Below are 17,201 nucleotides of genomic sequence, written 5' to 3'. Positions count from 1 at the left end.
GTTATTACAACCATCTCATGATTGATCTTTGGGCATACTCTAACACTGGAAACTCTAACGCATTATCTGCAGACAGATCGACATTATGCATGTGGGCTGGAGGTGAGTATGCTCTGAATCGTGGATTTTCTTCTTCATCTGAACTCCTTTCAGCATCTTCAGGTTCTGTTGGAATAGGCTTCGGTTTAGAAAATAAGCCAACTTCTGCACTATCCGGCCCGGGCTCTCGAGGTGGATCCACATCGAAGTCATCTTCTAACCCACAATCATCTGCAGCGTACGTGGTCCGCTCACCGGTTGACGTCGTAGGGAGTACGTCATCCCTTCTTCTGGGCATTTGATAACATCCCCAATTGGATGTAGATTGCCACCTACTAGAACTTGATGTCGTTCCCCAGTACGTATTTCCAGCATCAAACGTCGAGCCACTGACGTACATGTCCCATCCACCGACAGAGTGTCTTGCAGGGGATGTGCATTCGACACCGCTACCGAACATGGGCTGTTCCGTATTTTGTAACCCGCTAACCGAGTGTTGGCCAGGGGTCGTGTATACATCTCGAACACTAGTCACAAGTACATCAGTTGGCGATGTAAATTGTACATATAACTCAATATAAGGTGCTCCACTAGCAAGATGAGTCCGCACCATTGTCTCCAAGCTACGAGCACCTTTTATGTCGAACGAGTCATATGTCACCGGATCAACAGAAGAACAAAATCGATACGTGATAGACAGAACTTTCATTAGCCTAGTTCCGAAAATTTTACGCCTAATTCTTTTACGAAGTTCTGTCAAATCTATGTTCTGGTTAAAAACCAGTCGCACCGTATTTTTCGACAAAAAAACAACACCATTCTCGGTGTGGCAAACCGCACCATCGTAGTAAATAACAACACTAATACGTTCACTCATATTTGAAACTCTAACCTTCTTAGCCTCTCTAAATTGTTTCTGCTGTGACTTATGCATTCTGAGAACATTTTCTACCTAATTTATAGCCTCAGCCTAAACATGCTACTGTAGCAAAAGCACGTCCACGAAGGCGCGATTTTCACAAATTCTTCTCAAATAGCATCCTGCTAGAAGCGATTTTATAGTATTTGCTCAGAAACGTCAAAAAAAATTATTTCTTCCATGACCTACTGTAGCAAAAGCGTGTCCACGAGGGTGCGATTTTACAAATTCTTCTCAAAATAGCATCCTACTAGAAGCGATTTTATACTATTTGCTCAGAAACGTCAAAAAAAATATTTCTTCCATGACCTACTGTAGCAAAAGCGAGTCCACGAGGGCGCGATTTCACAAATTCTTCTCAAATAACATCCTGCTAGAAGCGATTTTATACTGTTTGATCAGAAATGTCAACTCGAAATTATTTCTTCCAGAACCTAAAAACCCTAAAAAGCCTGAACCCTAAGCCCTAAAAGCCGAAAAAACCTAACTTGGGAAAAACGGCAAAATTGCGTCCCCCGAAACGCGCTATGTGACATGAAATCGCGCTGATGTGGCCGCGATTTCCTGGCGCGTCCCCTGACATCACGCTGACGTGGACGCGATTTGCCGGAAAATAGACCATTCCAGTAAATAATTAAATAATAGGCCCATTTCGGTAATTTTTAAAAAAAAAAGGACTTTTTTTTTAGTAAAATCCCCGGAAAAAAGGAAAAAAGTAATCCTTTAATTTTATTTTTATCCATTTTAATTGTGCTTTGCTTCTATCGGGAAAAAAAAATCTTTACAATAAAATCAAAATGAAATATGGGTCGGGTCATTATTACCCGAATTTGTCGTCCATATAAATCCCCAAGGGCCAGCAAATACGCCACCAGTAAGGCACATTTTTTACACGTTCTGCTTCTTAAGTGCCTTAGATTGGATCGCTCTTCTTCTTCTTCTTCTTCTTCTTCTTTCTTCGTCTTTCGCTTCCCTCTTTGCAACTGTTTTAATTATCTGCTTCAGATCTCTTAGCAAATATTCAATCTCAGCCATAGATCTGCCCCTGATTTTTGAATCTTCATCCGTCGATCTGAATCACCATGGCGGCCGCAAACGCTCCCATCGCCATGAAGGAGGTCTTAACTGTAAGTCTTCTCGTTTTCGCTCTTATCCCTCTCAATCGTTTCGATTTATGTTGCTTTTTATGGAAAATTCAGCTGAATTATCGTTTATAAACGATTGTTAAGCTTAATCTAGTGCTTCGTAAACCTTGTCAGATGTAATATCTGTAAAATCTGCTTAGATCTGTTTGAAACTTCCTTTATACGTTGTGTTATAGTAACGATTTTGAGGGATCTGAAATGGTATCTTTGGTTGCAGTTGCCAAGCATTGGCATTAGTCCTCAATTTATCACATTCACGAACGTAACTATGGAATCTGATAAGTATATTTGTGTGCGAGAAACCGCGCCGCAAAACAGTGTTGTGATTATCGATATGAACATGCCGATGCAGCCGTTGAGACGGCCTATTACAGCGGACTCCGCTCTTATGAATCCGAATTCTAGAATCCTTGCTTTGAAAGGTTAGTTACTATAACTACGGGAAATTGTTTATTTGTTTTGGGTCAGGTTAATCATCTCTCTAATTGACTGTGTTGTTAAAAAATAAACAAATTAATGTGATACCAGTTAATTGCAAGGATCCTGCTTATGCGATCATGTTGTACGTGAACTACAGTGTCTGTTGTAGTTAATACTTTCTTCTGTACTGTTTTATTGGTATAATTATCAGGTTCTGTATTTGCAATCTGTTTTTTAGTTTACTAGGAAAAATGTCAGCACTTCTAATTGCTTTTTGGTTGTTTCCTGTAGGCAATTTTGCTTATATTTGTGTCTAAGACAAGAAAATACGCTTCAAATTCATGCCATAAAGTGCTTGACATTCATGTAAATTGCTCCTATTTTATGGAGAAGGAAATTCAATATCCTTAGCATTGCTTGTATGTCACCATTGATTTTTTTTGTTCGCTTATGCTTTATATGCTGACTTTGACATTGCTTTTGTAGCTCAACTACCGGGAACAACTCAAGATCATTTGCAAATATTTAACATAGAGATGAAAGCAAAAATGAAATCCCATCAGATGCCTGAACAGGTGAAACACATTTATTGTCTCATTTTATTTATTTATTTCTTGTAATGGTTCCACTATTCCGTCCATTAGCTATCTGCCTCTCTACATTTATATTTTTTCTTGAGAGTGAGCTTGATTGCATGAGCCTAATAACCTGTCCTTGGTCAATGTACAGGTTGTATTTTGGAAATGGATTAGCCCAAAATTGCTTGGCCTGGTAACGCAGACCTCTGTGTATCATTGGTCAATTGAAGGTTAGATTTTATTCAGTTAGCTTTATCCAGCATGACAGGCTCTGTTCATCTCTTAATATATATATATATTTTCTTCTTTTAACTATAGTTTAAGTTTCTTAGGTGTTATCTGTCTCATTGTGTCTTACTCCTGGCAGGTGATTCTGAACCAGTTAAGATGTTTGAGAGAACAGCTAATTTAGTGAACAATCAGATCATAAACTATAAGTGTGACCCTTCGGAGAAGTGGTTGGTTTTGATCGGAATTGCCCCCGGTGCACCTGAGGTATGTGGTTTTGCTAATAAATGCTTTCTAAAGGTTTCTTTTTCTCTGTGAAGAAGTTACTGTGTCATCTGTATTTAGTTTTGAGAATTTGAGAAGTATGACTTGTGAGGTAAATTTCATTATATGCATCCTCCTCCCCCCCAAAGAAGAAAGAAAATGAAGTAATATATTCAAAATATTTTCCTAAGCAAACTGGCGGAAAAAGGTTCTTCCAGCTGGTATGGTTGTCATGTGCCCATGATTCAAATTGCTGAAATTAACTGTGAGTTAATTTATTAACCCCTTCTGAGTAATTTATTGTCTCCAGTTGTGTTATTTTGGATTTGCATCCCTCTAACCCACATTTCATTTTTTCTTTGCATTCTGTCTCTGTATTGATAGTATAGTTCCATGCATAATTATTATTAATTATGAAGTTCTATCCCTCAAAAAATCACTTTTGCTGCCAGTATGCAGTTCTGAATTTGATCCATGTTTTTGCATCTTTTAGAAGCCACAATTGGTTAAGGGGAACATGCAACTTTTCTCTGTTGATCAGCAGCGTAGTCAAGCTCTTGAAGCACATGCTGCTTCATTTGCTCAATTTAAGGTAAAAAGATTTCTTGTTCTTCACTCAATTTCTGTATGTATGATCTATCAAGCAGCTTATCGTATATGCTTGTTTGTAATGAGCAGGTTCCAGGAAATGAGAATCCTTCTATTCTTATTTCATTTGCCACTAAGAGTTTTAATGCCGGTCAGATTACATCAAAGTTGCATGTAATTGAGCTTGGTGCCCAACCAGGTTTGTTTATGTTATCTGTTATACTTTTGCCATCCCCTTGTTATATACGAGTGGAAACTGAAGGTTTTTTTGTTTTTTTTTTGTTTTTAAATGTGTACAAAATCTGAAAAATAAAATAAGAAATGAGACATTGTTGATGCAGCACTTTCCAGTGATGGAATAATGATAGTATGATAGGGAAGTACTTTGATGTGTTGGCATGTTCAGTTGTTGAGACACTACTTCAGAATTTTTGTGTGATTTTAAATTAGAAATCCTACTTAATTTTAGATCTATTGCTAGCTCTAAATCATTATCAAAGACTTTTCTAAGTTAGAAATTTTTATGTGATCATGTTTAAGTATTTGGATTTAGATTACCTATTCGTTCTTATCAATTGTGTAGCTATGCTATTCCGTGGGTTACTTCGGGCTATCATGTATCCAATCTTTTAAAATAATATATATTGGCAGGTAAGCCATCGTTTTCAAAGAAACAAGCAGATCTCTTCTTCCCGCCAGATTTTCAAGATGATTTTCCAGTTGCAATGCAGGTAACATGATATTTCCTAGATTATCTTTTAAATTGTTTATCGTGTGCCAATATAAGACAATTTTCTGTTTGTTGGCAGATATCCCACAAATATGGTTTGATCTTTGTTATCACCAAGCTTGGGCTGCTGTTTGTTTATGATTTAGAGACGGCATCTGCTGTATACAGAAATAGAATCAGTCCAGATCCAATATTTTTAACATCTGAAGCTTCAGCAGCTGGAGGGTTTTATGCCATAAATAGGCGAGGTCAGGTGTTGTTGGCTACTGTAAATGAAGCAACAATAGTGCCATTTGTTAGCGGTCAAGTATGTTATATGCCTTTTCTTTTTGTTTTCTGGTATCAATAAAGAGACATGCTAGCTTACTACTTCTGGTTGTCTTCTGTTTCAGTTGAACAATTTGGAGCTTGCTGTGAATCTGGCTAAAAGAGGAAACCTTCCGGGTGCAGAGAACTTGGTAAGTAGATTAATTTGTATATTCCTATGCTTTATGGTTTGTGAATCTTTGCATTGGATCATAATTGTGTAAGAGCCTGATATTGTCAACTATATATTTTAGTTGCTGGGCAATAATATCTAAAGGAATAATTTATTTTTACTGGGAGGATGCTTTCGTTTGTACGTCCATCATGGAACAATCTGTTGATGATCTCAATGCAATTCTTCAATCTTGCAGCAATGCTGAGAATGAAGACGGCATGTCTTGATTTACTTTAAGGCCACTTTTTTATTATGTTTTTTTATTATGTATTGCATGACTAGATTTGGTGTTGACATATTTGATGTTGCAGGTTGTTAATATTACTATCTAATATTAGTTATTCAATTTTCTTGTGTTATTTTATTCTTCTCTGGGCATTACTAGGATGTTGACTGTGATTTTATATATATCAGGTTGTCCAACGTTTTCAAGAATTGTTTGCTCAGACAAAGTATAAAGAAGCTGCTGAGCTTGCTGCGGAGTCTCCACAAGGGATACTTCGCACACCTGATACAGTTGCCAAGTTTCAGGTCTCATTTTGCTTTCTTGATCATGCAGATACTTAGGTTCTGTTTGGTTTCTGAAAATATTTTCTATTTTCATTTTCCTTTTCATTTTTAGAAAATAGTTTTCGTTTTTTTAAGAAAAAATTGAGAAAGTGTTTGGTAAATAGAAATAAAAATTTGTTTTCAATAATGAAAGCATGTTTGGTAACTATTTTCTATAATAGAAAATGAGAAATAAAATAAATGTTTTTTACGTTAATATAGGTTTAAACCAGGGTATCAGATTTCATATTTGAAAAATTATTGAAAATAGAATATTTCTGCGTTTATATGGGTTTGAATCAGGGCCAATTCATTTAAAGTTAACCATTGTTTTCATCATTTTCACTTTTACAAAGCATTTTTAGTGAAAACAATGAAAACAAATTTTTATCATTTTCTAATTCACTCTCATTTTCCAAAAATCATTTTCAAAATTTTCAACCAAACACGTTTTCTTCAATGTTCATTTTTCAAGAAAACAAAAACAAAAATGACCTTTGTTTCCTGAAACCAAACGGAGCTTTTTTTTTTGTTTGTGTTGATTTTATCTGAGGCAGAATCACTTACCCTATTGCTGTAGAGTGTCCCTGTGCAAGCTGGGCAGACTCCGCCACTGTTGCAGTACTTTGGTACCCTTTTAACAAGAGGAAAGCTCAATGCATTTGAGTCATTGGAATTATCTCGGCTTGTGGTGAACCAAAACAAGAAGAACCTTCTGGAGAATTGGTTGGCTGAAGATAAATTGGAATGTAGTGAGGAACTTGGAGACCTTGTGAAGGTATGATTTGTACACTCTAGAATAGAAATCTATCGGTATCTTATTCAATTTTACCTAAATTTCTGCTTCAAGGAAGTGGGACTGATTTGACTGCATTCTTTTCTTTTTTGCCTTTTCCTAATTTTCACATCGCTTTTGCTGTAGACTGTGGATAATGATCTTGCGCTGAAAATATATATTAAAGCTAGGGCAACTCCAAAAGTAGTTGCAGCTTTTGCTGAACGTAGGGAGTTTGACAAGATCTTGATTTACTCAAAGCAGGTGATTGCTGTCTCCTTTGTATTGACATTTTCTATTGTGATGATATATGATCTCCTTGTTTACAACCTACGAAGTTGAGAGATTATTTCTTCATCTTGTTCTTTACATTAGTGAATGCATGCATCAAGATTCATGACTAAATTGTTTCCTCAGGTTGGGTACACTCCTGACTACTTGTTCCTTCTGCAAACAATTCTCCGTACAGATCCACAGGTTTGTTTCCGTTTTCTGTGCTCTTCAGGGTTTAAGGCATTGTGTTGAAGCTTGTCAAATCGTACTAGCTATTAATAAATGATTAAATGTGTTAAATCTCTTCATGACTTTTTAAGTTAAATTTTATGAATATTCTGATCCAAGTTAAAATCATACTAGCAATTGATAAATGTTTAAATGATTGCTGACTGGTAGATGATAGCTTTATGGACTTTCTGATGGAATTGGATCTGTGTAATTTTTGAGGAGAAACTACCGTTTTAGAGGGAGCTAATTTATCACTTGTTTCACTTGTAGGGAGCTGTTAACTTTGCATTGATGATGTCTCAAATGGAGGGAGGTTGTCCAGTTGATTACAACACCATCACCGATCTTTTTCTTCAGGTCTGCTGCTTATTGAATTATTTGTGAATTTAATGTAATTTTTTTCTATAAAATATATGTAAGATTGTTTTCCTATCCTTTTTGTATTTAGAGGAATTTGATACGGGAGGCTACTGCATTTCTATTAGATGTTTTGAAGCCAAATCTGCCAGAGCATGCTTTTCTACAAACGAAGGTTATATCTTTCATGTGCTGGTTAAGCTAATCTATTTCTATTATTTCTTTTTTATTTCCTAAAAAGAATATACTCAGTTTAATAATATTCTTTTCCATGCAGGTCTTGGAAATCAATCTAGTAACTTTTCCAAATGTAGCTGATGCCATCTTAGCAAATGGAATGTTCACTCACTACGATCGTCCCCGAATTGCACAACTATGTGAAAAAGCTGGTCTCTTTGTGCGAGCTCTTCAGGTAATTTCTTTTTAAAATTATTGTGTTTCATTGTCTGCCGTTTTCTAGGCTGAATTAATAATTTCTCCTTGATTAAATATTTAAAAATAATACCTTTTTTGCAGCATTACACTGAGTTGCCCGATATTAAACGTGTCATCGTGAATACACATGCTATCGAGCCACAGGTAAAAACATTATCTACCAACTTTATCTCTTGGTCAAATTGGACAGGACCTTCTAACATTTTTTTTTGCTCATCCTTCTGTTTTTAGTCACTTGTTGAATTTTTTGGAACTCTTTCACGAGAATGGGCTTTGGAGTGCATGAAGGACCTTTTGTTGGTTAATCTAAGAGGCAATCTTCAAATAATCGTTCAGGTAAAGTATTATTGTATATGGTATTTTAATAATGTTTAGTAAATTCCCAAAGGCTAAGTTGTGTGCGTGTGCAGGTTGCCAAGGAGTACTGTGAGCAGTTGGGTGTTGATGCTTGCATAAAAATTTTTGAGCAATTTAAGTCATATGAAGGATTGTACTTTTTCCTGGGCTCCTATTTGAGCTCAAGGTAAGCTATTTAGCAAACAAGAAATTTACTTTGTTCTCAAATCACTACTATATCTAAGATTTTACTTACTATTATGTTTACTTTTGAGTATGGGACAGTGAGGATCCTGATATACACTTTAAGTACATTGAGGCAGCTGCTAAAACTGGTCAAATCAAGGAGGTTGAGCGTGTAACCAGGGAATCAAATTTTTATGATGCTGAAAAGACAAAGAACTTCCTAATGGAGGCCAAGCTTCCTGATGCAAGGCCCCTAATTAATGTTTGTGATCGATTTGGGTTTGTTCCTGATCTCACTCACTACCTCTACACAAATAACATGCTCCGGTACATTGAAGGGTATGTTCAGAAGGTATGCTTGATATTCTCTGCTATTTTTGTATACTGGAATATTCTATGAAGTAAATTTAAATTTGATTAATTGCGAACCTTTTTGCTTCTTTTGATAGGTGAACCCAGGGAATGCTCCTTTGGTAGTGGGGCAATTGCTAGATGATGAATGCCCTGAAGATTTTATAAAGGGTCTCATTCTCTCAGTCCGTTCTCTGCTTCCAGTTGAGCCCCTTGTGGAGGAATGTGAGAAAAGGTTATCTTCTTTTTCTGTCTCCTGCCGTTCATCGTTTATTATGCCATCACTATTTGTTTCTTATTTTTCTGTATATGGTTTCCAGAAATCGCCTTCGTTTGCTTACACAGTTTTTGGAGCATCTTGTGAGTGAGGGAAGCCAAGATGTGCATGTCCACAATGCTCTGGGAAAAATCATCATTGACAGCAATAACAATCCAGAGCACTTCCTCACAACCAATCCTTACTATGATTCTAGGGTGGTTGGTAAGTACTGTGAGAAGCGTGATCCCACTCTGGCAGTTGTGGCCTACAGAAGAGGACAATGTGATGATGAACTTATAAATGTCACTAATAAGAACTCATTGTTCAAATTGCAGGCTAGGTATGTAACTATTTAGTTGATTTATGATAATGTATTGGGTCTTCGTTTTAAAGTGGCTTATCTGTGCATTGTCCTGTGGTCACAGGTATGTTGTCGAGAGGATGGATGGTGATCTTTGGGAGAAGGTTCTAAATCCTGAAAATGAATATAGAAGACAGCTAATTGATCAGGTTGTGTCAACTGCTTTGCCAGAAAGCAAGAGTCCAGAACAAGTTTCTGCAACTGTTAAAGCTTTCATGACAGCTGACCTGCCCCATGAACTGATTGAGCTTCTTGAGAAGATTGTGCTCCAAAACTCTGCATTCAGTGGAACTTCAATCTGCAAAATCTACTTATTCTGACAGCTATTAAGGCAGATCCATCTAGAGTCATGGATTATATCAATAGGCTAGATAATTTGATGGACCTGCAGTTGGAGAAGTGGCTGTGGAAGCCCAACTATATGAAGAAGCTTTTGCGATATTCAAAAAGTTCAACTTAAATGTTCAGGCTGTCAATGTTTTATTGGATAACATTAGAAGCATTGATCGGGCTGTGGAATTTGCATTTAGAGTCGAAGAAGATGCTGTTTGGAGTCAGGTGGCGAAGGCACAACTGAGGGAGGGGCTGGTTAGTGATGCAATTGAATCATTTATTCGTGCAGATGATGCTACTCAGTTCCTTGATGTTATCAGAGCTTCTGAGGATGCAGATGTCTACTCTGATCTGGTGAGGTACCTTCTGATGGTTAGGCAGAAGGTCAAGGAGCCCAAGGTGGACAGTGAACTCATTTACGCCTATGCTAAGACTGATAGACTGGGAGAAATTGAAGAATTCATTCTCATGCCAAATGTTGCTAATCTTCAAAATGTTGGTGATCGCTTGTTTGATGAAGCCCTATATGAGGCCGCAAAAATAATATTTGCTTTTATATCAAACTGGGCCAAATTGGCTGTTACACTGGTGAGGCTTAAACAATTCCAGGGTGCTGTTGATGCAGCACGAAAAGCAAACAGTGCCAAGACATGGAAAGAGGTTTGCTTTGCTTGTGTTGATGCAGAGGAATTCCGATTGGCACAGATATGTGGTCTGAACGTTATTATACAGGTAAGTTTCATGAACAATTAAGTTGCTACGTATGTCTGCACATTCAGTTCCTCTTTTTTTTCTGCTATGTTTGTCTATGGAAGATTGTTTGTCCGTGGTTTTGATCAGAGTTTGTTGATCTTGTAGGTGGATGACTTGGAAGAAGTCAGTGAATACTATCAGAATAGAGGATGCTTCAATGAGTTAATCTCTCTCATGGAGAGTGGTTTAGGATTGGAACGTGCACACATGGGGATCTTTACTGAGTTGGGAGTTCTGTATGCCAGATATCGTGCAGAGAAGCTTATGGAGCACATTAAGTTGTTCTCTACTCGTCTCAATATTCCCAAGCTGATAAGAGCATGTGATGAGCAGCAGCACTGGAAGGAACTTACCTACTTATATATCCAATATGATGAGTTTGATAATGCTGCAACTACTGTGATGAACCACTCTCCTGAGGCATGGGATCATATGCAGTTCAAAGATATCATAGTCAAAGTTGCTAGTGTTGAGCTATATTACAAGGCTGTCCACTTTTACTTGCAAGAGCATCCTGATCTCATCAATGATATGCTGAATGTGCTTGCGCTTCGTGTGGATCATACTCGTGTTGTTGACATTATGAGAAAGGTTCAATTTTGGTGGAAATGATTTAATATTGAAATAAATACTAATGGATTGCTTTAGTAGTACTTTTATTCATTTTGGGTTGACAATTAACGTTCTGGAATTTCAGGCCGGTCATCTGCGTCTGGTGAAGCCATATATGGTTGCTGTTCAGAGCAACAATGTATCAGCAGTAAATGAAGCGTTGAATGAGATTTATGTAGAGGAAGAAGATTATGATAGATTGAGAGAATCTATTGACTTGCATGATAACTTTGATCAGATTGGCCTTGCTCAAAAGGTAAAGTATTGTTGTTCTTGCCTTTTTATATGCTAGTAAGTCGGTTTTGATATTATTTCTGAATTGCTCGAGTAGATTGAGAAACATGAGCTGCTTGAGATGAGACGTGTTGCTGCATACATATACAAAAAGGCGGGCAGATGGAAGCAGTCCATTGCCTTGTCAAAGAAAGACAACCTTTACAAAGACGCTATGGAAACTGCTTCACAGTCTGGTGACCGTGAACTTGCTGAGGAGTTGCTTGTTTACTTCATTGAGCAGGTACTGACTCAATCCTAAATACGCCTTTACGCCTTGGTCAAGCAGTATATGCAACTATGTTAGGTTGCTTGGTTCCATTTGTCCCTCTAGGGTGCAAGTATAAAATAAGAGCTTCCTGGTACATTTAGAGTGAAGGTTTTTAACATAGGCATTTTTTTTTGTTATATGGCAATTTTACTTCTCGAATTGTTACAGGAATGTTGGTTATTATTTGAAGTGGATATAATTCTGGTGGTATGTTATCTGTACAGGGCAAGAAGGAATGTTTCGCAGCGTGCCTCTTTGTCTGTTATGACTTAATTCGACCAGATGTTGCTCTTGAAATGGCCTGGGTTAACAATATGATAGACTTCACATTCCCGTTCCTGTTGCAGGTGATTTCTTTGCTGCATCTTCAGTACTATTGTATATTTGGGGATTTATTAGCGACCATAACCCTTTTGGTTTCATGATCATTCTTAATTTCAAGATGTCGTGTTAGAATTCTATTTGACTCTCCTTATATTTCCAGTTCATCCGTGAATATACCGGCAAAGTTGATGAACTTATCAAGGATAAGATCGAGGCTCAAAAGGACGTAAAGGCTAAAGAGCAAGAAGAGAAGGAGGTCATTGCACAACAGGTATAGTTACTTTACCAATTCTCTATGGCTGTGGAGTTGCTAGATCTTCAAAGGGTTGGATGATTTTCTAACTTAATTGAAATGCATTGTATTGCAGAACATGTATGCGCAGTTGCTACCTCTTGCCTTGCCAGCACCTCCGATGCCAGGCATGGGAGGAGGTTTTGCTCCTCCACCACCTATGGGAGGAGGAATGGGAATGCCTCCGATGCCACCATACGGCATGCCACAAATGGGCAGCTATTAAGTCCTAACCAAGTCTGTTTTGTCAAAAAGGTTTTATTAGCAGCGGGGAATCCCATGGTGCATTGAGGTTAAAAGGCTGACGTAGTTCTATTAGTGGCAAATTTTCACGCTTCGACGCTGTCATTTTATTTTTCTTGTCCGTCTCTGGTAGGGTGTGTGATATGTCTTGTAATATTCATTTTTTTTATGTAGCAAGAGGCATTTTTTTGGCTGCTGATAGGGGGCAAGCCGAGGATTTAATGCATATTTGTAATTTTCCTTTTTGTAGTATTATTTTCTTCCGGTGTTTGGAAGCGACTTACGAGTATATACGAAAACACTTGCACATTACGCCCGTCATTGTTTCGAAATTTGATATTTTTCGACTCTGTTTCCCCCCTTACACCTAAAATATTTGGGCAAAATGCCAAAAAAGTTCTTTTTTTTTCAATATTTACCGAAATAGGCCGATTTTTTAATTATTTATCAGAATAGGTCATTTTTTGCGAAATCGTGTCCACGTAAGCGCGATGTCAGGGTACGTGTTAGGACATCGTGTCCACGTCAGCGTGACCTAGTGATGTGGACACAAATCGCGCCTACGAGGACGCGATTTGTTGACGTGGCATGAACAGTTTATGTTTTTAGCATGGAAAATTTTGAAAGGCTATAGCTTTTGGCTCGGTTGTCCGATTGAGACGAATTTTTTTTGATTTCGAATAACTTTTCGAGATCTATGCGTTGAAAAACTGCTTAGAGATGAATAGGGACTAATTTGTAAAGTATAATTTGTTAGTTACGAGTATAGAGATTAAAGTGTAATTATTTCAAAATTAGCATGAAATTTTTGTATTTAAGAATATTTGAATGTTATGGAAGGATGAACTTGAATTTGAATTGAAAAACGAAGCTTAGATTTGAAAATATGACTATTTAGGTTTTAGGGACTAAATTGAATAAAATAGAAAATTTTAGGAAACTTCTCAAAAGTGGAATGAGCTGACTTATACCTATAACAGGATGATATAAGGCAATTCTGTAAAAAAATATCCGGTGTTTACTTCAAATAAATAAGGAAAATAATAATTTGAATGTTTCAAAATTCAATTTTAAACCGAAAAAATCGAAATTTAGGGGCAAAAAAGGGGGTAAAAAAGGATCTTTTTCGACGAAAACTGCGGCAAACTGCCTTTGGGAGTTTGTCAGTGCGTAGATCTCGAAAATTTATTCGAAATAAAAAAAAATCGTCTCAATCGGACAACCGAGCCAAAAATTATGGCCTTTCAAAGTTTTCCAAGCTAAAAACATAAACTGGTCATGCCACGTCAGCAAATCGCGTCCTCGTAGGCGCGATTTGTGTCCATGTCAGCAGGTCGCGCTGACGTGGACGCGATTTCGCGGAAAATGGCTCATTTCGATAAATAATTAAAAAATCGGCCCATTTCGGTAAATATTGAAAAAAAAGGGCTTTTTTTGGTAAAATAGTCAAAATATTCGGTTCCTTTTTCTTTTTAAATTTTTTCTATGTACATTTTACAACAGTATATATATTAACAAAGTTGATGTTTTGAGTTAATCAAATATTAATTCAGTAAATGTTAAAATGTTAATCGTTTTTCTCAATGTATTTTTTTGCATAATTTAAACCTAAAATAAATTTATGAGTAGTTAAATTTTATAGGTTTTGATACCACTATAAAGCATAACATGATAAGGAATCTAATTTAGCCATTCTAAAAGTTAAAAGAAATTGAAATCCATTAATTGTTGTCCACTCAACAGCTCAAACATGACTAAAAGTCCCAATATTTTTTAAGATGCAAATCAATCAAATTAACGGCCATATTAATGTTTTAACGGTTTTGGACTAAAAAAACAAAAAAATGATAACTCGATTGACTATTCTATAAATTTTAAAGTCGGTATTCTTTTACATTTTATTAATTAAACAATAAAAATTATCTAATAATCAAATAATAGATAATATAATATATCCAATAATCAATTAAGTAATCTTAAATTTAAGTTTTTTTATTAATAAAAGTAACCAAGGTAAAAATTCATCTAATATATATTCTTTTTGACAAAAAGAGATTTCTTTTTGAAGAAGAAAAGTAATTAGAGATAGAACAACAATGGCGTATTGTCCAACACAATGGTTGCCAATCATCAAGATCTCAAACATATGCTGTCAAACCCCATAAAGTAGAAAAAAAAGGAATCATCACCGATCACTTAGACATTAGCCACTAATGAAAATATTAATGCATAAATCCCTGTTTCTAATCGACTTTCGTTTTCATTGAAAGCCTTGCTTAATAATCAGACCAAGACCCCATAAGAGGGGGAGGCTGGGAGCCACCCCAACCCGATCGAAAACAGCAACCGGGGGCACCTAATCCGGATCAGCACCCATACAGTGACAACATTAGCGTGTCTAATCGTAAAAATTAGTTGGTTGTTTGATTTGCCACATTTTTTAATGAAACCAACGAAAATTAATTTAATGGATAAACCAGTAAATATCAACATTACTGGTTAAAACACATCAAGCAAGGTAAGAAAAAATTGTGGGTGGTAAAAAGTTCAGGCATTCTAAATTCGATCCTGTACAATCTTTATTCTTACCCTTAAAAAAAATAAAAACGAAAAAGAAACAGTAACGGAAGCTGTTGTTAGTTAACAAATGGGAGGTTGACTTATACCTATTAAAAAGGAAGTTAAAAACAGATAAAGAAGAAGATAAAATCCCAAGAACAGAAATTCAGTCTCTGATAGAGTGATAGAGAATCAGTAACAATGAGACCTTTTGATAAGACCCAAAGATGCAATTACTTCCCCATGCTAACCATTGTAACTTTTTCAACTTTGTTCTTTGCATTCTTTTGTTACAATCAATACATGAAAACCATTCCATTCCCAGATTTCAAACACCAACACCCCTTCCAGGAATCTTCAAACTCAACCTATGTTCAACTTCAAGAAACAAACAAAGCTGACGATGGCGACTATGAAAGGATTGTTTCGCCATTAGAAGAGTGTGATATCTTCACAGGAGAATGGGTTTTTGATAATGGGTCATCACACCCTTTATACAAAGAAGACAACTGTGAGTTCCTTACTGACATGGTGACTTGCTTGAAGAATGGAAGGCCTGAGTCTTTATACCAGAAATGGAGATGGCAGCCCAGAGACTGCTCTTTGCCCAAGTAAATACTTTCTTTCTCTAAGTACTTGGTAATTCTTTTCAGATTCATTCTTTTAGTCTTCCATTTTTCTTCAAGTATCTTGTTCCTTGCATATTTTGAAACGATATGCTACTCCATAAACCCTTGAATAGTTAAAAATTTTGGGTTAAGGTTTGAGGCAAATTTATTGCTGGAGAAACTTAGAGGAAAGAGGCTAATGTTTGTTGGGGACTCCATAAATTTGAACCAGATGCTATCTATGGTTTGTATGGTTCAATCTATTATCCCACCAGAGAAGAAGAGCTTTAGTTATGCAAGCTATACCACTGTCTTTAAAATGGAGGTAATTGCTTGCTACTGTTTCTACAATATTTTAACTCATTGATTGATTTCATACAAATAACTAAGAAAAAAAAATGAAAGAATTTGTTTGAACTGTGTAGGATTACAATGCTACAATGGAGTTTTACTGGGCACCATTTCTGGTTGAATCCAATGTAGACCCTCCAACAATGAGGTATGGCACAGTGGTTCCTGTAGTCAAGCTTGAATCAATCTCAAAACACGGGGATAACTGGAAAAATGTGGATTATCTCATATTCAATACTTATATTTGGTGGAGGTACCCCACTATGAAAGCTCTGTAAGTTCTTACATTTGTTGTCTTTTACATTCTTTAGTACATATGGTTCTGAAATACTAGAAAATTTCACTCAATTCTTTCTTCAAAACTGACCTAAAAGGCAAGGATCTTTCAGTAATGGGGCAACGGATTCTGTCGACATTGATCAGAATGTAGCATATGAGAGGGCTTTGAAATCATGGGCTAAATGGGTGGAAGAAAATGTTGATTCTAGTAGAACTTCAGTGTTCTTCAGCAGTATGAGTCCTACACATATGAAGTATAAACTAGCAAACACTTGAAAACTTCTCAATTAGATGGTTCTAAACAGATACTTTAACGCATTTTGTGTATGCAAATTAAAACAGGAGCTCTGATTGGAATAACACGAATAGGATCAAGTGTTGGAACGAGACATCTCCATTTCCGAACATATCGAGAATTGATGTGGGTACCAATTGGCAGCTTTTCACAACCGCGGTGAATGTCATTCAATCCATGAAAATACCGCTTCACTTCCTCAACATAACGAGGCTATCCGAATACCGGAAAGATGCACATACATCAATCTATGCAGCTCCTGGTGGTAAGTTGCTGACGCAAGAACAAAAATCTGATCCGGCAAGGTATGCAGATTGTTTGCATTGGTGTCTGCCTGGATTGCCTGATACGTGGAATGAATTGCTATTTGCACTTATCATGTACCGAACTTGACTTTGATTGTCATGATTGATTCAGTCCTAGAGATGAATGTATGATTTAGAAAAATAATTCGCTTTTTATCCGTTACAAGATTAAGAATACAAGAACTCCTTTTCTTATAA

At 36.6% G+C, this 17,201-nt stretch overlaps 2 protein-coding genes across 5 annotated transcripts; both read left to right on the top strand.

Annotated features, from left to right (window-relative positions):
* The first annotated feature begins 1,828 nt into the window (after positions 1–1,828).
* On the top strand, positions 1,829–12,927 carry LOC107955181 (clathrin heavy chain 1). The gene is given in 32 exon segments (XM_041092013.1): positions 1,829–2,085; positions 2,321–2,525; positions 3,010–3,098; positions 3,253–3,331; positions 3,469–3,596; positions 4,087–4,185; positions 4,272–4,380; positions 4,833–4,912; positions 4,991–5,218; positions 5,304–5,369; positions 5,807–5,923; positions 6,522–6,719; positions 6,864–6,980; positions 7,134–7,193; positions 7,491–7,577; positions 7,669–7,752; positions 7,855–7,989; positions 8,094–8,156; positions 8,244–8,348; positions 8,423–8,535; positions 8,634–8,886; positions 8,984–9,120; positions 9,206–9,484; positions 9,570–9,790; positions 9,793–9,876; positions 9,879–10,570; positions 10,697–11,182; positions 11,289–11,459; positions 11,535–11,720; positions 11,972–12,094; positions 12,232–12,342; positions 12,440–12,927. Coding segments are annotated over 32 exon segments (5,100 nt in total). The 5' UTR covers positions 1,829–2,040; the 3' UTR covers positions 12,590–12,927.
* A 2,343-nt stretch (positions 12,928–15,270) lies between these two features.
* On the top strand, positions 15,271–17,201 carry LOC107955180 (protein trichome birefringence-like 30). Of its 4 annotated transcripts, none has more exons than XM_041092012.1 (5): positions 15,271–15,776; positions 16,006–16,098; positions 16,199–16,398; positions 16,514–16,657; positions 16,746–17,201. In XM_041092012.1, the coding sequence occupies exons 1-5, from the start codon at positions 15,741–15,743 to the stop codon at positions 17,089–17,091; spliced, it is 819 nt and encodes a 272-aa protein (XP_040947946.1). In that variant the 5' UTR covers positions 15,271–15,740; the 3' UTR covers positions 17,092–17,201. The 4 variants fall into 4 exon arrangements, with proteins under 4 accessions (XP_040947946.1, XP_016746397.1, XP_016746396.2 ...); XM_016890908.2 differs by having other exon boundaries at positions 15,272–15,776; positions 16,499–16,657; XM_016890907.2 differs by having other exon boundaries at positions 15,272–15,776; positions 15,927–16,098.

Source organism: Gossypium hirsutum, chromosome D04, assembly GCF_007990345.1.
Source record: "Gossypium hirsutum isolate 1008001.06 chromosome D04, Gossypium_hirsutum_v2.1, whole genome shotgun sequence".
NCBI lineage: Eukaryota > Viridiplantae > Streptophyta > Magnoliopsida > Malvales > Malvaceae > Gossypium > Gossypium hirsutum.
Note: the sequence above shows the minus strand (reverse complement) of the source record. Positions and strands in the feature narration are given on the sequence as shown.